We start from the raw sequence: 27,957 nt of genomic DNA, 5'->3' as shown, positions 1-27,957 counted from the left end.
TGATCTAAGATCTGTTTCAGTGTTTCATGCATACATTGGTGAGATTTGGGTGACATTGGCAAAAAGCCACAAACTAAATGAGTTGACATGCAGTGGTCACAATCTTCTCTTCTTGACCAAACATACAGGATCATGCAGATGAAGGAACTGGGGACGCAACAACGAATCCATAAAATCAATAAATGTGGATAATGAAAATAATCAACAATGAGTTTCATTATTGATTAGTTGGATGTGTGTTGTGACACGGAGAATCTCAGTCAGTAATGTCACTTTGCAGTTTGAAAAATTAGCCTATTACTTGTGCTTTCTTACCAGCCATGCAAATGTTTTGAATTTAAACATTTAAAAGATTTATGAAAATTAATAATTATAATATATAGATATTTAGATATAAAACATATATTACATTTTAATTAATAATTTTTTAAAATTAAAATGCTGCAATATAATATAAGCATTATTTTTATTAAAAATTGTATATAATTCTGCACATTTGTGTCACTATGAGCCGGTCTCCTTCTATCTGTCAAAATGTAACTAGTCACATTTCCCTATGCAGATTGTGCAACAGTTGGTCACGCGGATTTGCTTGGTTTTGTTAGAAAGCTGCTTGATTTGAAAGTGACTTATGTGTGTGCGGTGCTGCATACTATTGCCAATAGACAATGGCCTTTTTGTCTACTAAATCTTGCCAAATATTTTCTAAAAATGTGACTGCATCTTTAATGTGAGGAATATTCTACATGGGTGTGTTGATACCTGAAGTTTCTGGATTAAAACATAATAAAAAAAAACTGTAGTGAGAAGTAGTGAGAAACTCGCCATTTACTCACCAAAGTCAATATGCACTTCAGCTTGTGCTTGGTGCTTGCAGAGTGTTCCTCTGAACATAGTCTTACTCTCATTCCTTAAATCTGTCTAAATTCTGACATAATGATTGTCCACAGAGAGCCAGGACAGGCTCTGCCCACTGGTCTGATCCACATAAAGAGGGATCCACTGCTGTTTTAGGTCATTATAATGGTGGAGAGTGTTACTGTGAGTCTGCTGATGTGTCAGTGGTTCCTGCTGAGCTGACAGCTTCACTGCTCAAAAACCTCATCCAGTCTGAGGGGCTTAAGACAGTCCGCCTCACCCCTCCCCCTCTCCAGACCACCTTCCTCAGTCGAGGATTGTAGTTGTATAGTTTCCAATAGAAACTAAAATTGAAAAATTCTTAAAGCGAAGGTGCAGTTGAAGAGATTTTGCACGGCCCCAGTCTAAGGATTTAAACCTTTTTTATGTGATGGTCATACAAAAAAATATGGTTCTCTGTGGTTCCAAAATTTGTTGTGGGTGTATGGGATGGGCTGGATTGGTGTGAGATTTCCCGGCCTGAAATTTTGTCCCAGTCTGGCCCTGGTGAAGAGTCATCTGTATGCTGTCACTCACAAGCCTGTACTCCTAGTTTTCTGTAAAAATTGTTTTAATTCTATATGGTGCGGGTTGCCCCCTCAATGTGTTTCACAATGTTAAAATAGACGATGTGGCCTGCAGTGTTTCACTAAATGATGGAGAGAATCCTCACACTAATTGCTAAACACACTTATTATCATGTTTTACCAGTGGAGACAAAAGTAGAATCAGTACAGCCGAATAAACAGGAAAGATCTGAGGCCAGAAGACAGAAAGACAGACAAAAACAACAAATGACCATTAACACTGTCAAATCTGATGATGGACAAAATCATAATGATGCTCAAGTTGCCTCTTTGTGCAGTGCACCATTGTGGTATCAGTACTTAAAGTACACAGAACAGCAGCGCTAACTATTGAATGCACCTTTTACCCATAATATGATCTACTCTGTGAGCTAGGTTAAGTTGTTTACTTACATTTTTAATAGTATTTGTCATTAGTTTTTTTTTTTTTTTTTTACCTAATGCCTTGTACACATTGTACGATTTTGGGCTGTCCCTGATGAAAGATGACCAATCATGGTGATTTCTTTTTTTTAGTATAATCATCTCACAGTGTGTTTGCTGCTACGACCTACTTCTACTGACTAGCCAATACAAATGCAACATGAAATGGCATATTGATCAATGTAACATGGCGCTGAAACTTAAAACTTCTTACCTCAAGCTCCATTTGGATGACCAGGGTTGGTCTGGGATGCTGTTTTGGCGTCTGCTGACAATGTAAACAAAGGGGAAATGGTTGAAACTCTTTTTGCACTATAGCTGGAGATAATAAAAGTGGGAAGAAAGAAAGAACCGGGCCTGAAATAAGACAAGCGAGGTGTGTGAATGTTGACAAGTGAATGTTGAAGCGAGATCGAAATCTAACTCATGAGTCATGCGCTGTGTGATTCATTCTGTTTTCCTTCATTTACTTGTGTATTCCTCTTCTCCAGCTCTGTTGATAAGCCGGGACCTAATTGCATTGGACCGCTTCGCTGCTTTTGTGTTTTTCAAGTGTGTTTATGAGGTTTTGGTTCAGCTCTCGGTGGAGTGTGTCACGGTCTACGTCGTTCCCGTCTGCGGTTTATGTTTGCTGCGCTGGCGCCGATCACCACGTCTTTGTTCTTTTGTGTGGTGTGTGTTTGTATAGTGTGTTTTAGCGGTGGCATATGTCGAGCTGCTAATGTAACATAACAAACATTAAACATGCGTGTGTCAATGTTGTAAATAAGCGTCAGTACACTGCATGACAGTAAGTCACTGTAGCTTCTATCTGTCAGGCCAAAGGGCCAACCAATGTTTTCTTCTCTCCCTTTTTCCCCCCCTCCTCTCCCCCTCTTTTTGTCCTTTTTCATGTCCCAAATGGCGTCAGCAATGCTGAGGGGAGTCTCCAAATACTCATTAGTGCATTACTGAAGTCTGGAAGTCTGCCAGCCACTCAGACGTGAGTCCGTGCAGTATTCCGCGGGAACTTGAAGGGAGGAAGGGAAAGAGGTGGGGAATTAGTGCAAAGGAGGACCGAGAGAGAAAAACAATTTTTTTCTTCTTCTTGTTTTATTGTTGTAGCTTCATATATCGGTGAGCTTTATTGGCTCTAATCCTCGTCACGATGAGGTGCTGTATTGTGCCGTTGTGCTTTAAAGGACACGGCTAAGCTTATTTTGGTGTCGACTTTTTCCCTTTGACATTTTCTACTTCCTCATCTCATTGCCACATGAAATATGAATCAGCAAGATTAAGCCTGCGTCCTCCCCATTGAAAGGCAGACAAACGGCAGGTGTCTGAGAGTGTGTTTATGTGGATATTGAAAAGGGGACAGGGTGTAAAAAGGAGCCCGGTGTGTTTGTGGTTAAGGCACTGGCATGTAATCAGATTGAGCGTCGTCAATCAGGAGGAGCAGGCGCTTGCCGTGAGCTCACATTTCACACCGTAAAAGCAAAAGGTGGGCTTGTGCTACTGGGCTGTGTATTAAACCAGCTCTTCTCTCTGAAAAGACTATTGGTCTCTCCTGAGGCCTTTTTATTTTTTTGGTGTTCATTTTTGGCACAGGATGTTTGTATTTAAGCCAGTTAAAGTGTAAAGTGTTTACTTATGAATCAGTAGACGGATGCGTAGTCAGTAGGAAATTGTCTGCGTGACCAGCCGAATAATAAAACTGAGCATGTGCAAAACTGCGAATTAGAAACTTCATGGATGCCTTTTGAAGTTACTGTGTGTCAGACAAGTAGCCAATCATTTTGAAGGAAACATATCAGAATGACCAGACTGAGCTATATTTCAGATGCTATGTGACAATATTGGTATATTGAGTTTTGGCAACAAAGATACATATATGCAAACGAAAATAAAAATATATATGGAAACAAAAATACATACGCATGCATGTTGTATGCACTATGTCTGGATGTTATTTGCACTTCTGCCTGTCTTGGTTGGGACACTCTTGCAAAAGAGATTTTAAGAGTTTTTTTGTTAAACTGGTTAAGTAATGGTTAGATAAAAAAAAAAACTAGTGCTGTCAAATCGATTAATCGCATCTAACATTAAAGTTTTCTATAATATACACACCCATTTGTGTATATTTAAATATTATATATATATATATATATATATATATACATACATTTTTTTTTTTTAAAGGGACAGTGTACATGAATCAACATTCGCGAATGTTTATATATATGTATAGGTATATATGTATGTATAGTAGTTAGATGCGATTAATCACTATTAATCGATTTGACAGCACAACATGTTTTTTTTGTTTTTTTTTATGCACGTCATTTATTATATGTTACCATTGTAGTTTCGGTAGCCCATATTTTTCTGTAAATATTTGTCAAAATTTGCCTACAAATATGTGAATAGAAACTCATTAATTAATGTATATGCGATCATATTTTCCTCATGCAAATTATATTTCATAATCAGGTTTGTAATACCGTAGTTGTCAGTGGGACACTCATAACCATAGACCTTTTTCACATCAGCGGCATCTTTCATTTTTAACAGGAATGAAAGCTAGGATGTGAGCGATAGACATCGGCCTATATCTCTTCAGTGGGTTGTACTGTTATTTAATGTGATTTTGGATTGTTCTGCTGACAAAACACTGCCAAAATATCTTTCCAAGAAGTCTCAGAAGACAAAACTCTAGACTACATGAGCTGTGATAAATTATAAGTAATCAGGAAGCTTTATACAGCTTTTTACAGCGGATGCCATTGAGAGTAAGTCTATCCTTCACAGCCTCACTTTCATACCTGTCATGTCGCTGCTCTGAATAAGGTCTATTATTTTAGGAAACACTCAATGTTGTATTATTATTATTATTTTTTGCATGCTGAATAGTTTATACAGTTGTAGAAGCTTCAGATGATCAGCATTTTACGGAAGCTGCATGTCTCTGCATTTATCCATTCGGTTATTAGGCCATTCATAGTTTGTATGCATTTGGGAAAGGTCCTAAGAGGTAAACCCTCCTGAGCGCGAGTCATTGACGGACTGGCGTCTGGATCTTTACCTTCACTGCCCTAATGCATTGCATTCCCTGTGCGGTTATCATGCGTTCTATTCGTCTCCTCTGTAATGTGTGATAAAATGATGCTCCTTGGTACATTACTGCCTGCCAATAAATCACAATGTCATAATTTTATTTTGCGGTGGATCTCGTCTGCTTTCATTGGATCTTGATGTCATGTGTCATCATGATTCTGTCTCGTAAACGCGCAAACTGAAACTTCAGATTGGGATGCGGATGTCTTGACCGTCCACTGGTTCTCTAAGCACGATCAGCAGTTCTCCTGGCTTTCGTCGTCTTGAACACAAAATGCTGCTTTGAGCTCATTCAGCATTCATTGAGGAGCTAAGAGCATTGGGATGGGTCCGAATCTAGGGCTATTGCCCCTGCTGGGACCCTTTCTCTCCCTCTTCGAGCCCCTCAAAGGAAGGGAAAAGGTGATGCTTTGCATGTGAATGTGCACCTCAGCCTCAGATGTGTAAATAGCAGGCTAAGAGAGTGGCTTTATTCTAGCGGACGTGATTTTGGAGGCTCTACACGGGTTTTGGCTTGGCGTCATTCAGATGTAGGATTGGACTATAAATAGTGTCTGTCCAACAAGAGATTAACTGACCTTCTACTTTCCAACCAAGCATTGTTTTATTGAGCCGAGTTAGAGGCCTTGAGACTATGATTTGCTGTCATGCTGCTACCTCTGTAAACTCTTTAGAAAAAAAGAAAGAAGTTCAGATTTGACTGGTATTAGAGTAGTTTAAAACGGGTCGAAAGACAAACTTTGTTGATTTTTAAGTTTTAGTTACTTTTTGACACCAAGGCATTTTAAATGAAAAGATCAATGAAAAAAGTAAATAAATATTTGAAAATAAATATAAATGGTCAAGTTAAATGGTCACTGTAAAAAATTTAAACATTTAAAACAGACAGTTTTTTTTCCATAAGCTATATTATTATCGATATGTAGTCTTACAGTATTCTCACCATTTTAAATAAATGAAAAAATAAAGCAAAAACAGTAATATTGTGAAATATTATTACAATTTAAAATAACTGTTTTCTATTTTAATATATTTTATATTGGCCTGTGATGGCAAAGCTGAATTTTCAGCATTACTCACGTCTTCAGTGTCACATGATCCTTCAGAAATTATTCTAATATGCTGATCTGGTGCTCTACCATTTTTTATTATTATTATAAGGTTTAAAAGCAGTTTTGTTTGATATTTTTGTGAAATCCATGACACTTTATTCAAGGATTCTTTGATTAATATAAAATTCAGAAGAACAGCGTTTATTTGAAATAGAAATCTTTTGTAACATTATACATTTCTTTACTCGCATTTTTGATGGCATCATCCATCAAAAATTAATATTGCTCGTATCTCCAACCTTCTCTCTGTTGTCCTGGTTCTGTATAAATTGTGATACATCACAGCTTCATCAACATAAAAACAAGTTGTGAACTGGCGTAAGTCTTGGTATGTTGAAATGTTTGAGTTTTTTGTGGTCATGACTAATATTATTACGCACCAACCAAATAAAAGCATACAACAATCATGATTTATTGCTTTGACTTTTGGTTGCTCCAGTGTTGATGTGTCTCTTCCAATAATGCAATCAGCTGTGAGGTCCAGGTTCTGTTGAGCAGAGAGATGAACGGATGGAAGAACGGAGGGAAAGTGAGCCGTGTCCAGGCATGTAGTGTGACCGGCTAGCAGAGCAGGGGCTTTCCTCTGTCTACACTTACCTTCAGTCTCCAACCCTGTCGATATCTAGCCGAACTGACTGCGGCTCACATGCGTTACATGAAACCTCATGTCAGAGCATGCCTTTTATTCTCAGATCATCATTTTTAATTAGAACATTGCCTGTATGATGCAGGGTGAAAGTAAATTAGGTTTCAGGCTTTCTGCTCATTACCATCAGCATGCTTTATAATCATTCATTTGCTTCCTCCCCACTGATGATGAAGCTTTCCTTATTAAGACCTTCCTTCTTTAATGAAGTTCATCACTGTCTCATATCCAGTATTATATGTTTATGTTATGTATGTTTATTGACCGCCCTCTACTTTGCGAAAAGCATGGCTGTAATTAGATGGTTAGTATCTGGATGTGATGCTCAATTTTATTGTCCTTTCTATTAATTTATTTAAAAATACATTACCGGTACATAAAAAAATACATTGAAAATTAATTTGGATATAATTTTTGGGGAGGTGTAAAGTCAGTTGTCCTGATATCAAAATGAAAAAAGAGCCATGATGAAAGCAATTTGTAAGTAAATTGTAAGTATTATTATTTTCTTTCTATTATTAAGTATAAAATATTTATCCGTTTTCATCTTTAAATATCAGATAACATTTTATGATAAGCCAAGGGTAGTTCATGTGATGAAAAAATTGTTATGAATATGATAATCATTTATTCATATAAAATATTTATTCATTATTAATTCATATTGTTTGTGAAAAAAATGATGTATTCAAGGTGTAAATAAAATATACATTTTTTAACTTGATTGTTGCACCACAGGACATTTTTAAGTGTTTGAAATTATCATGAATACAAGAAGTTTGGGGTCGTTTTTAATTCATATATTTAATTCAGAAAGGATGCATTAAATTGGTCAAAAGTGACGACATTTATAATTTTACAAAAGATCCCCATTTCTAATAAATGCTATTTCTATTAATTAACAAAATTCAGACAAAATGAATGTATCACGGTTTCCACAAACATTTTAAGCAGCACAAATGTTTTTAACATTTTATAATAAAAAGTTTGATAAAACATTGATAAGAAATGTTTTTTTTTTTAGCAGCAAATCAGCATATTATAATGATTTCTGAAGGATCATGTGACTGGAGTAATGATGCTATGATGCCGTCACAGGAATAAATTATAAAAAAAATATGCTAAAACAGATATTTTAAATTGTAATAATATTTCACAATATTACAGTTTTTATTACATATTACTGTATTTTTGACAAAAATAAACGCAGCCTGAGCATGAGAGGCTGAAACCTTACCGACTCCAAACATCTGGATGGTAGAGTATATTTCTAAGAACTTGGTACATTGTGGTCAAACTAGATTTCTGAAAGATTCTTTATTGTGGACACTTTGAACATACCGTCAAACTTAAAGGATAATTCCGGTATTTAACACCTTGAGTCTATATTGTAGTTTGTTTTGGATGAACAAGAGTGGTGGACAAATTTTTTTTGACAATGGTTCCTCTCTCGAGTTTTTGACTATAATAGAATTGGCCATGGACCCATTTAACATTGGAGTCAATGGCCATGTCCGAAAATGTCATTAAAACAGCCAATAATGTTCGTTTGCAAAATTGTTAAACTCACCGAGTGGTTAGTGGTGTTCGTTGATGATTATAAACAATATATCGTCGCAATATATGATTCCAATCCGCTAATTTTGCTATAGTGGAACTATTTTTTCAGACACTTCACAACCGTGTAACTTCCGCTCAATATTTGAATCTGAAGCGTTAGCACACTCCCGACCACTTGATGGCGATAACCGATGTTTATGTCTCGCGGGACACTCACGGTCACAGTCGAGTTCAACTTCATATTGCACTGGTCAGTGGTCACGTCTTGCAATATGGTTAGAATTTGTGCGGTCAAAAACTGCGGTAAAGAGCTCTGCTCGCTAGCCTTATGAGAAACGGAAGCGAGCAAAAAGACTACATCGACCAAATGTAAACAGCCCCCTTTCCGTTTCCGTTAGCGCATTTATATTAACGAGCACTCAGTCCTTCAACAGAATTCAATGGGATTTTACAAAATGACGAATAAAACACGACAGAAACTGTATTTCGCAACACTTTTTGTTTCTGGACCATCAACTAACATCACTAATCACTCGGTGAGTTGCGCAGTTTTGAAAACTAATGTTAAAGGCTGTTTTAATGACATTTTCGGACATGACCATTGACTCCAATGTTAAATGGGTCCATGGCCAATTATTTTATAGTCAAAAACTCGAGAGAGGAACCATTGTCAAAAAAATGTTGTCCACCACTCTTGTTCATCCAAAACAAACTACAATATAGACTCAAGGTGTTAAATACCGGAATTATCCTTTAACCAAGGACATTTCTTGTATGCATGACTACTACTGCCGTCTAGCCAAAGGCCCGTATTGCAAAATGAGCGTGTAAGGGCTTGTCATGGCTGGAGTCTGACTGTCAGAGAGAGATTTGTTTGTAGACTGCAGCATAGTAGGGTGTGTCTGTGCCTCAGGTGGCTCACCGCAGGTGGCTCGACAGGTGAGCCGACGGAGGAAGTGTTTTCTCGTTCTCTGAGTGATGTCATCCATTTAATCGCGTCGGCTTCTGTTGATTCATACGAGTTAAACACTCTTCTTGGACCACTGCCAGCCGATCCAGTCACCCGACTGAGGAAGACAGCCACAAGAGGCATTACTTGTGAATGTTTTACAGTTGTCGCACCAATTAAAGGTGTCTTGTTTGACTAGTTTTTTTCAATTTTAGAGTGGCATTGTTCAACGGTAAAGCAGGAACATGTCTAGTTCCTAGGCAAACCATGAGGAAAAGGCGTCAACCACAGCTTACTTTACTTTGTTTTCCAGTTCTTTGTCTGCTCTGCAATAAGATAGCGCCTGACTTCCTCATGCGGCTTTCATTTGCCTCGTTCACAGGTTGTAAATAGGTGAGGTTGCGTATGTTTACGGCATGCATGTTTTGTCTGCCATGGCTGTGACTGATATCTGCTGCTACCTAGACAAGGGAACCAGACTCAGTGACGTGATGTCTGTTGCCTGGGTGATGTGATGAATGATGGGACAGCGCGCATTTATTCTTCACTTCCTCCTAAGACAGGAAACACTAAAATTATGTCTGTCACTGGCAAACAACCATAATGTGATATACCAAAAGCACTGAATTTTATCCAAATGGTATAGTTCAAATTAGGGCTGCACGATATATATCGAAATTATCAAAATAAAATCTGTATATATTATAAGACTAAGCAGTAGGGGCGGCGAAGAAAATCGATTTACATATTAATCGCGATTCTATCTTCTACCGATTCGCATCGATTCACAAATTTAAAAAATCGATATTCTAAAGTAAAGTTGTTGACATAGCTTGTCTTGCTTGCATGATCAAATACACACTCTATTATGTCGAAATGCACATTGTGTGGAGTATTCACATAAACACAGTCTGTTTCGTCCTACGTGAATGTAAACATTTGGGAGTAAATTGGGTGTGTAACAGTATATTTGATCCGTGCATTTGTTCTTAAAGGGACAGCAGCCTAATAAACTGTTGCCATCCGTTTCATTAATGCTAATCAGAAAAAAAAACTGAAAATCACTCACTGCTTTTGACTGAATCGCTTTTGTATCTTTATTATGAATAATTTTATATTTAATACATACAGTGAAGACTATATAGTTTTTTTTTTTTTACGTTTGATTTTAAAATGTCTTTAGTATTTCTTAAAAAATCACATTAATTTGTCGAGTGGTACAAAATTTAAATGGCAACACAGGAACATTTCACCGCTTGTATCAAACCAGAGTAAGTGAGTGTGTGAATTTTGCTGGAGCATGTGTTGGGATTGTTTGGGAAGCCCGCACCCACACACACAGGACAATGGAGGAAATCGAGTGCATGCTGTTTTACATAATATTAGTAATGGGTATATCACGCTATCTCTGGCAAAACTATTTAAAAATGCCAGGGTTATTCAGGATACTCCATCTGGCGCGTGCAATGATGACGCAGGGAATAGTGACGATTCTCTCTGACCAATCAGCAGTCTGCCGTGTTTCACGTCATATTTTAGTATCGCCTCAGCTCGCTTAGAACCTCGCCGGAGGTGATACGAAAAAAAGTACCTGGAAGCAGGTACCGGTACAACTTTTACACAGTGGAAAACCAAACAAAGGCGAGTCGAGTCGAGGCGAGGCGAGCTGGTGCTGTGTAGTGGAAAAGCGGCATAAGTATCTGTTATATAATATGTTTTTCTGTTTGTATTTTTGGCCTTTACTTTTCTCCGTAGCCACCTGCTGCCCTGACCTCCCCTTGCACCCAGTCAGACCCTCAGAGCAACCTAAGTTTTTCTTAATCTGGATTTACCCAGACAGACACACACAGAGAGAGATGCCGGGGTTACATTTATTTTTGTGATTGTTTAAAATGTATGTTCATATACAGGACACATTCTTCCACTAATTAACATTGTTGCCAGGCAACTTAGCATTGTGGCACATTAATAGGTCTGCGTTTATCGTCATTTTACAACTGCTTTGATTGTGGCTTAGCTAATCAGAAATCAGAGTCAGAACGATCTGAACTCTCTGTTATATTATGTATGTTTTTCCGTTTGCATTTTTTTGGCCTTTACTTTTCTCCGTAGCCACCTGCTGCCCTGACCCCACCTTGCACCCAGTAAGACCCTCAGAGCAACCTGATTTTTTTTTTTAGTCTGGATTTACCCAGACAGACAGACAGAGAGAGAGACGCTGGGGTTACATTGGCCAAAGCAGCTTTAGGACCCCCTGGCGTTAAGGGAGAGCTGGTTGCATTAGAAAAAAGGAGGGGGGGAAGGGTCCAGACAGACTTAGCTGTTCCCCCCTTACACCCCCCATAGTCTGGACATAGATACACACACACACACACGACATGGTACACATCTCCCGCCAGCTGTCAGTACACCAGGCAGTAGGATCTGGTCAGAGGTCATGATTGTTTATTAGGTTGAGTGTTGTTTTTGGTGAGTTTCAGGTCAGAGTGCTCTGCTGTGCACCGTGTAATCTCCTCTCGCACATAAAATATACTAATGGCTCCTATTAGACTATGCCACCCATCCCTTAAAGTGGCATCTGTCCATTTACAAAAGAGTATCCACTGTAATTGCAGCTTATAGCTGGTTTAAACAAAAGAATCTTCATTTCGGAACCACGTCCATTTTGTTGCAGAGAAAAAGTCATTTGCATTGTTACAGTTCCTCGGGGGGTGGTTTTGTATTCTTGGGATTGCTTTGCTGTATTGCAGGGGCCATTTGGAAGGAAGAATTTTGTGTTGCTCAGATGATTAATGACTGACTTGCAGGCCACTCTTGTGTAAACATCGCCGTGTTCCTCTGCAAGCGACTCTCTGCGGGGCAAATGGCAACAAAACTCTCAAACATGACACTGTGGCGACTTCATTATGTGGGTCAGATTTGTCCTGAGGAAGTGGATGGCAGTGGAAACGTCTCGAAGAGCCACAGGCAGATGAAGTTGCTCAGCTGCTGTATACTGTAATGCATGGCACTAGCACTGATTCCTGGAAGTCAGAGTCTTGAGACGGAGACTGTCTCTGCAAGCTCCTGAGAAATGGCAACTAGACTCCCAAAGGGCCCCAAACAGCCACTGCACAGTAATATCACAGTTGAAAAAGTGCCAACAAATGCCTGCGGAAGCTAATTGCATTTTCGTGTTTGGCCCGTTTGAGTCTGACCCTGATTTTTAGTTTGAAGCAGTTATTCTAGTTGTTTTCATATTATTCAAATACTATTATAATTTTAATTCGTTTTTAATTTTAGTTTCACTTTTCATTTTAATTTCGTTACATTTTTAATAATTTTGTTATGTGAATTTTGTGGTTTTTTTTATATTTTATTTTTAATATATTTCTGTTTAGTTCTTGTTAACTAACAGAAGGGCTGGAACAGCTAATTAAAATTAAAATTGATAATGAAAATGGTGTATATATATATATATATATATATATATATATATATATATGTGTCACATTGCAGTAAAAACTTATTTCTGTGAAAAAGACGCATTTGAAAATAAATAAAAATAAATGCTTGAGGGCACAAAGCGAGCTGCAGTAGAAAAAGAAAAGTGTACAATGCAACTTGTCCAAAATGCTTCATATTAAACACTTCAAAGAAGGTCATTAGCATCAAGTTTTACATCGGCATGGTTGCCGCAACAAGCGCTTTGAATTTAAAAATAGATTTGCTCACAATGTGTAGCATGGTTTACATAGTTTTACCTTTTTACATTAGCTTGAAAGAAAGCATCGGTAAGATATTGAATTTGTCAAAGAAATGACCAACAGATTGTTGGATTATCAGAATAGTAATTAGCCCTATTTTGAAACCAACACCGCTACCAAGTTGGTATTTTGTATACATCTATTCTACATCCATTCTGCTTTCATGTTAATTCCGCTAATCTTATTGAGATGATCATGATATAAACCAGACGTTAGTGTTAGCGTCCAGGGATGGAGAGCTGGTTTCCTGCAGAGGTGGATAGATAAGATAAAGTATCCTGTACAGGGTGGATGAGACTCTGATTATTATTAATAATCTGAGCAACACTGCAAGCTCCACAGTGTCTGTTGAGTTCAATATAATTTTCTCTCTCTATGTGTTTTGCTAATTGTCTAGAGGCCTGTTTTTGTTTTGAACAGCATATAAGCCAGATAGAGCTGGCATTAAAAGCTTTTTAAGATACATTTTCATGTATTTTACATGTTAAGACCCTGCAGCTGAATCTCACACGTGTTTGGTGTGTTGCCTTGTTTTTCCACTTCAACTTTGATTAAACGAGTACACTGAGACACGATGAACACAAATTGTCCTGAGCTAAAGGGAGAAAAGCAGTAATTGTATTATTTTTTGATTCGCTGTTCCTTGCAGCCAGTCGATGGCCTTGTCCCCGAGGCTCAGTAGATGTTACCTTATGAAACCACAGCTCCAAATAAATTCCTGCCTGTTAAAAAGATGGATTTGTCGTTTCCCACTCCTGTGTTTTATCACTGCCTTGAGCTCATCCTCATCCCCACTTCTGGTTGTTTAATTGCTGTTGCAATTTAATGACTTTTTTTCGATTGCTTGTGTGAGCTTGGTTCAGGGATCAAGCTAGGATCAAGTACTCTAACTTCAATGTACTCCAAGTCTTATGAAAATTATTGGAGTGAAGGAATCTCCTTTCTAATTACGGTATATATATTGCAGCTGCAATTATAGTTTCTAAATGTGTGTACCGTAATTTTTTCCCCAGTTAAAATACTTTCTTCTGTCTCAGCTTAATTTGCCAAGACAACTAAAACATTTAGGAATGCATTGATATTAAAATATTCCTGGCTACAATAACAGGCTTATAAATTAATTAATTTAATGATAATGGCTGATTTAAAATTCTATACAGGTTTTTTTTACATGTAAACTCTAAACTAAAATCTGCCTTTGAAATTGTGAATTTAGGCATTACAACAATATAAACTACAATAGGAAGGTGGATATTCATTTTGAGATTTGCTAAAGATTGGGCCTATATTTAACAGTGTTTTTAAATAATTAGCATTTTTGAAGAATAAGGTCATATAAATGTAAAAATCTAGGAAATTAGTATATATTCATGATTAAAGGGGTCATATTATTCTATTTTAAAAGTTCGGTATTTTGTTTATTGGATGTAATAGAATAGGTCAACATTGAAAAACAGAATAGAATAGAAAAACATAATTTTTCCCATACTGTACATTACCTCTATTCCCAGTTTGTCTGAAACATGCAGATTGTTACAAAACCCCTCCTTCAGGAAGTTCAGGAAGCTGTCCTCTGTAAAAAAAATGCGCTGTTCTCAAGCTATCTTTTGAGTTGTACTGCTCAGGAATGGCACCGTTACGCAATGAAAACCGTTTGGCCCGACGGTGGAAAAGCGGCTATTGTCTTGACCAATGGTGCGAGCTTGTTTGACTGACCAATGGCAGTATTCAGGAACTATTCAGCAGAAGAATTCTTGGATTTTAAATTTGCGTTACTTTGTTCTTACTACAAATGCCACACTTAAACTTATATGCAAGATCTATGGTAAATGTTCACACAGCCTTCCTTTCCTTACTATAGTACAATGACATTTTATATCACACCAATATGCCACTTAATCTAACTGCCTGATGGTCTTGCGTGGTTCTGCCTTGCCAGATGGCCCTGGAATTGTTGAACCATCCTCCTTCCTTTCATTTGGCCCCCAAGTTCTCCTAGGCCAAGCTGGAATGAGGTTTCTGCTGGTGCCCCCTCCAGTGCCAGCACTCCCCCTCTGCGTTCCTGTATCTGAGAGCCAGCCTGACAGCTTCCCTGTCCATAGAGACATTGGCAGGAGATGGGGCCTTTGCCAGCCTCTCAGATTATCTACTCGAAAGGAAACGGCCACAGGCCCTCCGGCTCTTTGGCAGACACAGCCTCAGCTTTTGGCCTCAGCAGAGATGTGATAAATTAATCATGATTTGTACTCGGCTTAGGTTCATGTAGTCCTTTACTCTGATGTATTCTTTATAGAAAAGACCAGTTTCCCAGTTTCGTTTTTCCCAGTGCCAGCAAAAGAGTCAGTTACAGTTGTTACAAAGTAGCAACAGCTTTTTTTTGCCGCACTTTCCCTTTAAAATGAAGACCGGGAGGTGGAACTAACACAGGCCGAAGGTCCCCAGTAAGGCAGAGTTGAGTGTTATCTGGGGAAAATGCTGACAGGCCTCTGAGCGGCAGCTTTAACCTTGAGCCGGTGCACAAACAGTAGCAGGGCAGAGTCAGGCTGGTACAGACTGCCTCCACTGCCCCCAAAAACAATCCCACAATCCCCCTCTCCCCTCCCTTGTCCTCACCCTCCTCCCTTCTGCTGTTCTCTCCCGATGGAGAGCAGAGCACCCTGCCACCTAGAGGTGGAGGAATGTTTTCTCGCCACCGACCAGACAAAAATAAATATCCGAGTCATTTGGGAGATTCGAAGATGCCTGTCTTGCATGTCCAGATGGAACGGAGCCAGTTGGTGAAAGCTTAATTAATCATGACATGAGGAAAACACTTGACCGAAATTCTCTCATCCCAGCTGTACTGTACAGGAATGAAAGAAATTCAGATTGTGCCGTCAGACCTAATTATGAGAAGAACATGTCACTTGGGATTCAAGAAAAAAAAATGTGTGCCTACTGCTAATCTCTACTGTCTGAATGACTATTGATCACCTATGATGACATTTCTATTTCTATTCTTTGTCTAGAATCCTCAACAAAGTCTTTCCACACTGATGCCACACAATTAAATGGCTCCCATATTGAACAATGTTGTCTGTCTACCCTACAGTGTGGCCAGTGTGACATAATGTGATGTGACTCCTTCCACTATCCTGTTAAATTTAGTTAACCTAAACCAACTTACCAGCCTGCAATTTTCAAGTTTTCTCAAGTACCTTGATTAGATTCGAGTAGGTGCTAAACTCTGCAGGACAGTGGGTCTCCAGGAGCAGGGTTGAAGACCTCTGGTCTATGACTCCGGAACACGACAAAATATCACCAGACAGACACTGATTTCTTATTGCTGGCATTTATGGATTGAAGTAGAACAAAATGTGAAAGTTGTGGGCAAGACAGATTCTTGCGGGATTGGCAATCCATCCCAATCAAACCTCTACCTCAAACCATTAAATTCATCAGCACAGAAGAGATGTGCCAAAACATGACTGATGTAAAAATGTTCCTTTTCAAGTAACTTGCAGCTTTTTATTTCAGAGCCTAGAATTCTATAATATACCTCCTAAACTAGGCAATGAGCTCTAAACAAAGATTGTGATGTGTCATGTTTGTTTGTGGCCCTGTTATTCTGTAACATATTTATATCAGCTACAACATCATCGTTCGGCTCTTAAGTCAGTGGAAATGTGGGCCAGCTTTAAGAAGAAATATCTCCTTTGATTTTTAAGGAGACACTTGAGAAAACTCCTTGGCAAACTCTTAACCAATAAACAGAGATTGTGTCTCAGTGCCCTGCTATAAGGTTTAGCATCCTGCTGTTCTGCTCTAACACACAAACTCTGAGCCACTTATGGCCTGAGGCGTTGCTCTTGAGCCAGACAAAATGCTTCACTGTTTTCTTTTGCTGTGTGCTGTTCTGTGATTGGATCTGAAAGTCGTGCTGTAGGGCGCTCTTGTTCCTTTCTACCCCTGTGTCGGGGGGTAGGCGCACGGCTTCTCACCCAAATTACAGGAAACCGCCGCGCCTAATGACCTGTGTCGCTACTCAAAAACAAAGACGGGGCCTAAAATACACAATCGGCACGAACGTGAAATTACACCCCCAGTCACACTTTTGTAACTGCACTAAATACAAATGCTCAATCTCAGAGACAGTGTGTTACAGAGGAAGTGGACATGAGTATTACATCTGCCTCAGCCCTCATGTGCTCATTACCGTCAGCAGAGACGGGATCCTCCATCTTTAACTCTGTAATTGGGATGCATCTCCGAACCATCAGGAGTCCTGTATGGCCCCCAGTGGAGCTCTGTGTTTTGTCTAGATGAGAGGCACGCCAAACTGGAAAAAAAAAATTTCTCCCCTAGCCACTGAGGGACCATTTTGCGCTCTGTCTCAGGTCGAGCAGCCCTGTTTTAGATTAAGGATTGCTCGGTATAATGAGGTGTCCTGCAGTGTCAGGCATCCGCGGCTACGCAGAGGACACATTCATCCTAGCTTGCGCTACCACTTGCTGGTGTGTGTGCGGCCGATACAGCCGTTTCAGGCTTCGCTCCTGTAGAGGAGCAGACAAAGGCCTCCCTCAGGGACATACAGCGGCAATTCTCCCTCTCTCTCTCTCTGGACTCCGATGGGACTTGGATACGGCGATGATGCTACCAGGGGGCTCTTTCCCCTCCCAGCTTGCTTGTCTGAACGCTCTGAATACAATAGTCCAGATCCATGACTTCACCAAGCCTGTTAAACGAGTGGCATTATGATTTTTCCCTCTCGGTAACTCAGACACTGGCCTGGCGATTTGCATGACATTGCGGGTAAGAGAGAGAGGATTAATTCATTGGATACAGTTGGGGTGAGTGCGGGCCAGCTGCGGTGGAGATTGCGATCAGCCGACAGCAGAATTCAGCCCCGCTGGCTCTGCTCATGGAAATGAGGGCAATCCCGTTGGCTAGGGCCCTTATCAGTCATCATGGTTTTGTGTTCTCTAACTACACAGCACTGCTCAAAAGGTTCGTTTTCTGCACGTACGCTCAGCACAATGTTGTTTCCCCCCTCTTTTCTTGTGTTGTCATGACAGTGACTTATGGGAAGCACTGTAATGGAGTTTTTTGGGTGGTGTGCATTGTGTACACATAAGTGAATTTGTACGTGGTTGGTTCAAAAAGCAGCAGGTGCGCAGGAGACCCCAGGTGTTCTGTTCTTTTTCACCCAGCATTAAGCCATTGGACCGTTTCAGATCCTCCCGCCCCTCCTATTGCGTCCGATTAATCAAGGTTTAGCTATCGATCAGAAGTATGCGCCCACATTCAACCTCATTATCCTTTGCACAGAATTAACTCTTCAACATCCTCGAGGCAGAAAATCATTTTGTAGGGCTGAAATAAATAAGTTATTTGTAGGCCCACACGGCACCCTGCATTGAAATCTGTTAAAGATGAATGAACTGAACCGAAAGCATTATTCAATTTGCCAAAATATCGAATAAACAAACAAATGTGCAAGGGAATGTGTATATCATTGCTGAATTATGTATGCAAACCACTTGTAAATTGAACTGTAAAAATCATAACGCTCAGTATATGGCTGAAAGTAATAATTTTACTGTATTATTTAAACTATATATATATTATATATATATATATATGCAACAATAAAATATTGCATATAATTATTTTCATGATTTATGAAGAAGGCAGAATAAACAATATGATGAATTAGTATTTAAAACAAACAAATATAACATTTAAAGTCCCCCTGTAGTCAATAATGTTATCCCTTAAAATAACTTACCTTTGATCACAAAAATTACATATAAAAAAAAAATCCTTGAAAAAAAAATTCTTCATGCCTTAAAATAGCTTGAATGTAACTTTACACCCTTGCCTCATTTAGCATCCACGGTTCTATGAATATGCAAGTAAGCCCCGCCTCCACTCACTCACACCAGCTCAGAGACATGTTGACCTGATTGGTAGTTTGTGACGTCAGAAACACCAGCGATTTGATAGAGACTGCCGACAGAGACTGTCTTTGGTTCACTGCAGTTTTAAAGAGAAAACACTCAACAATGGTGTTGATTTATGAATTTGCACATGGTTTGTCTTAAAGAATATTAAAAACACCACATAGACATATAAACACATTTAAAAGCTTGATTTTCACCATGGGGGTCGTTTTAATTATTTTTTTAAGTTAACAAACTTACCGATAGTCCTAAAAATAACATTTTGTAAAAATGTGCAACATGAAACATTTTTGAAAGAGTTTTTTATTTTATTTGTTATTGACATCATCTTAGCTAGCTGTATTGGAGATGTCGGTCTTTCCCCATTAACATTATGATGAAATGGAAGTACACAGATCTGTCCTTTCATATTATGATGTACATTCTAGTGTAAAATATAGGGTGGAGATTTGGTTCTATCCATCAGTTATTGGTTTAATTTTGAGATGTGGGCGTTCAAAAATGGAGGGAAATTAATGTGAGCTTGCAGTTTAAACAAATGATTGGGGAAGTCCTGCTTACGTCACCGGACGACCAGTTTTGACATTTTGGAAAAAATTCCGAGCTAAAATTTTTTTCTAAATGAAACGTACGGTACATCATGGTTGAGTTGTTCACAATAAGATCAATACTTGCATTTTTTTTTTATTCACAGGGTGAATTTTCATGTCGTGACTGATGAAAATAGGTTTCATGTTGACTCTTTTATATATATATATATATATATATATATATATATATATATATATATATATATAACGCTTTCATATGTACTACTGAAAAAAGCGCTTTACAATCATATCAGGGGGTCTCTCCTCAACCACCACTAGTGTGTGCATCCACTTGGATGATATGACGGCAGCCACAGTACAATGGCGCCAGTGCGCTCACCACACACCAGCTATAGGTGGAGAGAGGAGAGAGAGTGATAGAGCCAATTCAGTGGATGGGGATTATTAGGAGGCCATGATTGGTAAGGGCCAATGGAGGGAATGTGGCCAGGACACCGGGGTTACGCCCCTACTCTTTGGGATTTTTAATGAGGTCAGAGAGTCAGGACCTCGGTTTTATGTCTCATCTGAAGGACGGTGCTCTTTGACAGTATAGTGTCCCCATCACTACACTGGGTCGCAAGGACCCACACAGACCACAGGGTGATCACCCCCTGCTGGCCTCACTAACACCTCCTCCAGCAGCAACCTGGTTTTCTCAGGAGTCTCCCATCCAGGTACTGACCAGGCTCAGGCCTGCTTAGCTTCAGTGGGCAACCAGTCTTGGGCTACAGGGAGACATGGTTTTTGGCTTTAAAGTAGCTGTCTACACCGATAATAGCCAACTGCGGGTGTTGTCAAGATTGCTGCCGTGTGGGCTGACTTGCCTTTAAGGGACTGGTATAATTAATGATCGCTTTCCTTTTCCATGTTGTGTATGTAGGAAGGCCTACAGAAAGTGTTCCTGGTGAATGTTGCATGTTCTGTTAATAATCTCATCTCTTTTCTTATTTTGTGTCTCGGCAGCTGCTCAGAGTGAGGAGAGAGAGCGGGAGTGTGCTTTTAATGACCAGCACCAGCAGGTGGATGAAAAGAGTGTGGCTGATGACTGGCACATCACCAGAGAAAATAACACCATCCTGTGCAGCAAGAGCAGCCGCTGCTACGGCCTGTGGGAGAAAACGCATGACGGCGAGATCCGACTGGTCAAACAAGGTCAGAATAAACTCAAACACACAAAAAAATTATCCATATATACTTATAAGGACCTTCAATTGACTTCTGTTTTTCTTAAAGGGACAGTTCAACCAAAAATACTGTCCAAAAATAAAAAAAAAATTTACTAGTGGGTGCAGGACACCTATAGTTCATTTATGTAAGTGAGGATAGCAAAATAAATTAAACTGTGACATATTATATACCCAAAAATTCTCATACAGTGGACTACCAGTAAAATATATAAAAACTTGGGACCAAAAATTATTCAGACACTTTGACCTGACCATGTTTTGCTGAAGTGTTTTTTTTTATTGCTAATGCGACCTTTTTACACCACAGACTGAACAAAATTAAGCATTGCTTGGTAATTGGTTGACCTAAATTGGTATTATCTGACAGCTATTCAACCTAATTCATTTGTGAGACAGTCTAACAGAAGGATGGGCAAAACCAGTGAAATATCTATAAATATAACTAATTTGAATATAACTAAAGTTCTTGTAATATTTTATTTCCATTTTCTAAACTATAGCAAATAAACTGTGGTAATGTGGGAAATGTTGAAGGTGTCTGAACAAATGTTGGTTTGATTGTAAGATTGTTCATTATTACTGCCATGTTTTTTCAAAGTATGCTATTATTGTCTGCTTAGCTTACACACTGAAAAATGACAGCGTACCAGTTTGAACTATTCCTTTAAATTAAGCTAATAACTGCACCCCAGCACCCTAACCCAGAGTCTCCTAAATAAAGGTTTGCATGATTGACATTAGGACATTCAATAAATTAAATAATATTATGATCATTTAGAAAGCTTAATTTAAAAAAAGCTGAATTAATATTCATTTTCATTTTAAAATGTATATAAAATATATGAATGAATGAATTAAAAATGGATAGTTTACCTCAGTTGTATTATATTAAGCTAAATTAATGTATTATTTCATTAATTCATTGTAACATTACATTGAATGTAATATAATATAAATAAAATAATATAATATATAAAATAATATAAATATATTTAAATAGTTGGCATAATATGATATAATAAAACAATGCATTATAAAGTAATGTAATGGATTTTAATATATATAATATATGAATATAATATACATTTATATATGTATTAATTAATTGTCATTCGTTAATTACCGTAAATGGCATATTAAAATTCGTATATTATATTGAAGCTAAATAAATAATGATTATTTCATTAATTAATTGGCATATTAAAATATATATTATATTACGGTATATTATAGTCCTTGAAATGTAAGCACCCCCTTCCCCCTTGCACATTCTCTACTCACTTTACAGTGTCTCACTCTCATTCACTCAACCATCTGCATCTTTTCATCGCAGGCTGTTGGACTTACACAAGCGACCAGCAGGACTGCCATGACGACCGTTGTGTGGTTACCACCACGCCGTCGCAGATACAGAACGGCACCTACAGATTCTGCTGCTGCAGCACCAACATGTGCAACGTCAACTTCACAGAGAACTGGGTGCCTAGCCCCACCAAGACCAGCCCCCGTAAGTCCTGCAAACACTAAACAGAGGGCCTCTGCACCTCTAGGTCTCTTCTGAAAGCCCCGTGTCGCTATCTAAGAGTCAACGCCCATATTAGATTTCTGTGATAGAGTAGAACTGGTCTTGCAGGATCCATTGTCATCAATCTCACCACAACTCATACTGATAATGTTCATATATGAGCATGTTGTATGTTTTCATATACGTAAATTGTAGAAACATCTGTAATATACTAAACTAGAGGACTCTTTTAGATGATTATTGTCTTATATCAGCTTTGAGTGTCGGTTCAATTATTGTAGTATTAACACTGAAAAGGGAAATGCTTGCTATAATTAACTTGCACTAGTGTGATCGGCAGTTACCAACATACTCAATTACTAACATTAGAGTACCTGTGTGTGGGTGACTGATTTTACTGTTGAGAAACATGTTAATGCTAACTGCATTTAATGTGTTCATCTGTCTCTGCTTATAAAGAGTGTGGTGCATTATGGGATCTAGGGCTATTCTGGTCTAAATGATTGTATAAATTACTGTGTGGTTTGGACTCTGTTGGCTTTTCTCTTATGTTCTCTTCTACTAACTACTGTATCGACTGTGCTTTGGAATGTTGGCTAAGAAAACTCAATAGTCTAATAGTCATATTGACTTCCATGCAGTCGATGGAAGGTCAGCATCCTCTCGTCCATGGGGTCATGGCTTTTTAAAATAAATGCCCACACAGTGTTGTAAAGTAGCTCTTTTGTATTGTTAAGCTTTTTTTTATTTATTTTTATATAAGTATGCCTACAAGCTGTTGTTCAGTCATGGCTGTCTAGAATTAGCACCAGCTCCATTCCCAAATTATTTTAAGATTCACATTGATTCACACTAGTTGTCGGCCTTTTTCTACATTGCTCGTGATTCCATTATGCTGTTGAAGTCAAAGGTTAACTTTGTGGTTACCAAATATTATTTGTATGTTAAAAAGCAGCCCTGTGGTACATGTTCAGCCAATATCAGACTATGTTTAGGTATCTAGTGACTCGTTTGGGTGTTGGGTGTCGGTTTACAGGGGTTTTGGACACTTGTTTAGGCAGAGAGACCATGTGGCAGACTTGTTGAACACCAGCTTGGACAAACTGGGACACCCCCAGGAAACTACCTACTGTATTACTATTTAAAATCAGACGTTGAACCAACCAAAAAGTCAATTCGCTATTTTAAATGGAAGGCAGGCTTCCTCTCCCATAACCATCATATTGAACATCGCAAAGACCCGCCCCCCTTAGTTAGTTACTGTTGCTACGTCCGACAAGCTCTCACACCACATACTTTACTTGCACCCTCATAATGTGATTATAATGGGATTTTGGCAATATTGAGATTGAACTTTACCTTATATAAACATAATGCTTCGAATAAACTAATGGAATTAAGCTCATAATCGTAGTAAACTATCACAAAAAATTAGGGCTGTTAAACGATTAATCACGATTAATCGCATCCAAAATAAAAGTTTGTGTTCACATAATAAATGTGTGACAAATACAATGGGGCACAAAATATCGGTGTTTTAAACTGTGAGTTGCCCGTCTGCTTCTCCTGACAGTGTCTCTGGTTAATAAATACTAAGTCGCGCTCAGATGTAGTCCTGCTTTCAACTAACCCATACAACCCTTAATTTCCCATCCTCACTCTCCTAGAGCTGTCTAATGCCTTACTTCAGGACAAAACCACGGCTGTACCTCTTTCTTTGTGCCCTCTCATTCTCTTGCTCACTCTCTCAGTTCTTTTTCCCCTTTTGTGTTGCTTTTGAGAGTGTATCTAAAGAAATGCCGGATGGCCCTGCTTAAAGGATAGAAATGAGTCACACCACAAACGCAATCAAACAATGCAGTGAAAAATAGAGTGAAATACAAGGGGAAAAATCAATGGCTGTCAGACTTTGTATAGTGAGTTATTTGCATGCTGCTTCGCTTCTCGCACCTCTTTTCAGTGCACTTTTCCCCTGTTAGTCTCTTTTTCCTCTTTCTCCCGTAGCACAACTTCTCAAGCGAAGAGCCTTGAGAAGCAAGTTTTGATTTAAAGAAATGGAAAAATAAAAGGTTTCAGGCTCAATGAATGCAATGAATGCATGTTTAAGCTTGAAAAACTTGACCCTGGAAATCAACTTTGCACAACAACATTTTAATTAATCTGTCTCTAAAAACAAAATGAGAGGTTGAATGCATTAGTGCTGTGGAGGGGGCCCCGCGTTTGGTGCAATTTCTGTGTGAAGAGGCCACAGAGTTTGAGAATACATTTGAGACTCAATGTCATCCAATCGTGTTTCTGCTTTCGAGTGTTACCGGGCAGAATGCCCGCGCACATGTGTCTTTTGTATCCTCAGACACCACCAGACCGTTTGTCCCCTTACCGCCACCACAGGGCCAGTCAAACCCATCTTTTTTCCCCCCAGTTACACTGTATAGCAGCAGGGTGCACTGCATCCAAACCCCTCCCACCGCAGCTGTCCGCGGACATGCCTGCACGCATAGCGGGAGACATCAGACTGACCGTATCGGCAGTCCTCAGCACATGCTAATAGAATCTGCAGCCTTGTGCAAAATGCACCGACACTTGCATTGATGGACGACGTCTTCACACACACGTTGCTTATGTCTTCCTCATTGAGTGCAAGACAGCTGTCATCGTCACTTGTTACACAATCCATTTACCAATATTTTCACCCCTCCAACACCAAATTCCCAGCACCGGATGTGTTATTCCGTGAACTAATTTTGATATAGATACACGTAAGTGAAGTGCAGATTTGGAAATGTTCCCTCACCCCATTTTCCACGTTTCCATTTACTCAGAGAGCTGCTGTGGTGACTCATTTGTTTTTTTTGTGTGTTTTTTTTTTGGTACTAATTTATGGCAGCTTTTTTGCTCTCGGAAAATGGGCGGCACAACAAAAACACGCTCTTAAGGAAGGATTTCAACAGAAGGAGGATGTCACAGCAGAACCAAAGGCTGTGACAGGAGGAATTATTTCACTTTTAATCCTGTTGAGTAGCAGACGTGTAGACGTCCTCCGCGTGAACATATTCCCGGGACTGATGATAATTGTGCACGCAAGTGTTGCGTTCCAGAATCTCATTTGAACGCCACAAGCTTTCCAAACCTCTGAATTCTTCAGTGCGAGCAACAGTTTAGAAAGATTAGGGTGGCAAGGTTTCTTTTATTTTGCTAACAATAGCAGGAGGAGAAGTATAGACACTTTAGACAGTGTGTAAACTCAGCATCACCAAACATGCTGTTCTGCTGCTTCACAGAGGCACATTGTTAGCGTGTGTTTGTGAGGATGTGCGCACACACCTGCTGACTGAGTCCAGCTGTTTTGACATCAACACAATACACTCTTAACATTCTCTGTGGGCCACGGTGCTGAACTGTTTTAGCCTTATTTATGACACGCAGTATGTGACTGACAGCACAGACTTTCACACTAGAAGATTTTAAAAAGAAGAAATGCATTCCTGTTGGTTTGAATGCTTCTACTGAGATCCTCCACCCTTTTTTCTGAACGTTTGGTCGATTTTTGCTTGTTGTGGTTATGACATTTTGCATGTTGCTATTTTAAAACCTTAGCTTCCCAAGCTTCGGTCTGTTGTGCTGAGTTTTTCAATTTTTTTCCAATTTTTTTTAAAAAAAATTTCCAATTTTTTTTCTATTTTTTAAATGATTTATACCCTGACATATGAAGCACTTTAATCTGGATTCTATGCACAGAGGGTGCTATATAAATAAATGTGGAGGTTATTATTATCATCATTATCAGCATAAAACGGAATCACATTCACTTGGGGGAAAAATGCAATGCATTTCTCCACATGCATATCTAAAGGGCCTTAAGAATTAAATGTTTTTAGTATTCGTAAATGTTTAAATGTGTATTTTTTTTCTTCATATATATTTTCACGTGAATTTTTTGCTTTCTTTCATATAATCAAACATTTTTTCAATGTTTTTTCCTACATTTGCACCAGGCTTGGCGTGAATAGATTTGGTGCAGAAAAAGGTTTCCACACTTCCATGCCGTTTATTTATGCTTTTGGCTTGTCGTGAAACAGGGCTGTTGTTATCCACAGAAGAAGAAGGAGCGCACATCTGCTAGTCTCTGACATTGTACTGCACTGATTTTTTAAGCCGTACACCTGCTTAGAAAATGTGAAACGCTCTTCTCCTTTCAGAGTCACGCACAAGTTCACGACAAGCTTCATTTAGATGGACGGTGTGATCTCCCAGCTGAAGACTGTGAACGCAGTGTGAGAAGCCTCTGATCGATCAGGCATAGATTAACCTTGGCAGCTGTTTTAATTGCGGAGGGGGAATGATCTCCCTGACACACACACACACACACACACACCTCCTCTACCTCTCCTCTCCCTCTCTTTTCACACATCCTCACCCTTCCCCCCCGGCCATTACTTAGTGAGTTTTTTCTCTCCTCTCTCTGGGATGGTGCTCTATCCTCCTCTCCACTCTTCTTCATGGTGACATGTATAATGGCTGCTAAAATCCCATCCTTTCACACAAGCTTTCTAGGCTGCTCTAGTTTATGATGGTCCTCTTCCTCTCTCATTGTTCTCATTGATAAAAAGCAGCTGCCCTCCGGTGTATATTATTTTAAAGCACTACACCACGAGAATGGGTATCCAGTAACTACGTAATTAGTTTGTCCACTAAATGCAAAAATGCTGCACGATAACATGAAGGATATCAGGACATGATTTATTTACGTTATGCAGAATGGGATTTCGCGATGGGTTGGGGATGCGCTAAGATGTCAATAAAATGTCAGCCTGTTACACTTTGTCCTAACTAGGCACAATCAAAAGACAAATAATGAAAACTTTATAATGCAATTTAAAAACTCTGTTCTAATGGACCAGTGTGAACCAGTGTTGTTATTGTTAACTTAAACTATTAAAATGTTTTCATTATTTGAAATTAAAGGTAGGGTAGGTCAGAATTGTCTAAAAAAAACTTTTATTCAAATTTGTTTAAACTGTCTTTATATACCAATGCATAATTAAAATGTAAGTACTCTGATAAAAAGAGTATAAAAATCGAGTGGCTCTAGTGTATTTAATCTTCAATAAACACAGCTCATTAATTCCATTCACTCCCACCTAAAAACGGGTGCGCGACTGCGCGCACGTGGGCAGAGCCAGTAATAACGGCGGTAGTCATGGCGACGGAGAGTGACAGTCGCACAAGCCAATCCTGTGATTCGTCCCGAATGGAAATAATGAGCTGTGTTTAATGAAGATTAAACGGTCTAGAGTCACTCGATTTTTATACTCTTTTTATCAGAGTACTTACATTTTAATTATGCATTGATATATATAGAAAGTTTAATCAAATTTGGTAAAAAGTTTTTATATAAATCCTACCTACCCTACCTTTAAATTAAATTAATATTAGATACACTTATAATTTAGAAATGTTGCCTTGGCAACTAACTGAAAATAAATACGTTGAAGTTGAAGTACTTCTAAAACTAAGATAAAAAACATTAAAGCTAAATATAAATAAATAAATAAATAAATGGTCATTCGAAATATTCGTAAATAATAGTATATAAATTAGTGCTGATTTTGTCAGCTGTTTTTAATTTTTTAGTTTTTTTCATATTTAGTCAACCTTGCTCTGTTTTTGTTTGGTCAAGTTTTAAGGCGTTTTTCG

General features: G+C 38.7%; 1 protein-coding gene across 1 annotated transcript in view; it reads left to right on the top strand.

The window, feature by feature from the left end:
- The window catches only part of bmpr2b (bone morphogenetic protein receptor, type II b (serine/threonine kinase)), a 71,075-nt gene that overhangs the window by 12,517 nt on the left and 30,601 nt on the right, over positions 1–27,957 (top strand). The window contains exons 2-3 of the mRNA XM_079618667.1: positions 20,512–20,700; positions 22,069–22,242. Of these exons, the coding sequence (XP_079474793.1) occupies positions 20,512–20,700; positions 22,069–22,242 (363 nt within the window). The remainder of the gene's footprint in view (positions 1–20,511; positions 20,701–22,068; positions 22,243–27,957) is intronic.

This window comes from Phoxinus phoxinus (genome assembly GCF_949152265.1).
Source record: "Phoxinus phoxinus genome assembly, chromosome: 7".
Classification (NCBI taxonomy): Eukaryota; Metazoa; Chordata; class Actinopteri; order Cypriniformes; family Leuciscidae; genus Phoxinus; species Phoxinus phoxinus.
This window is presented reverse-complemented; position numbering and strand designations above follow the sequence as displayed.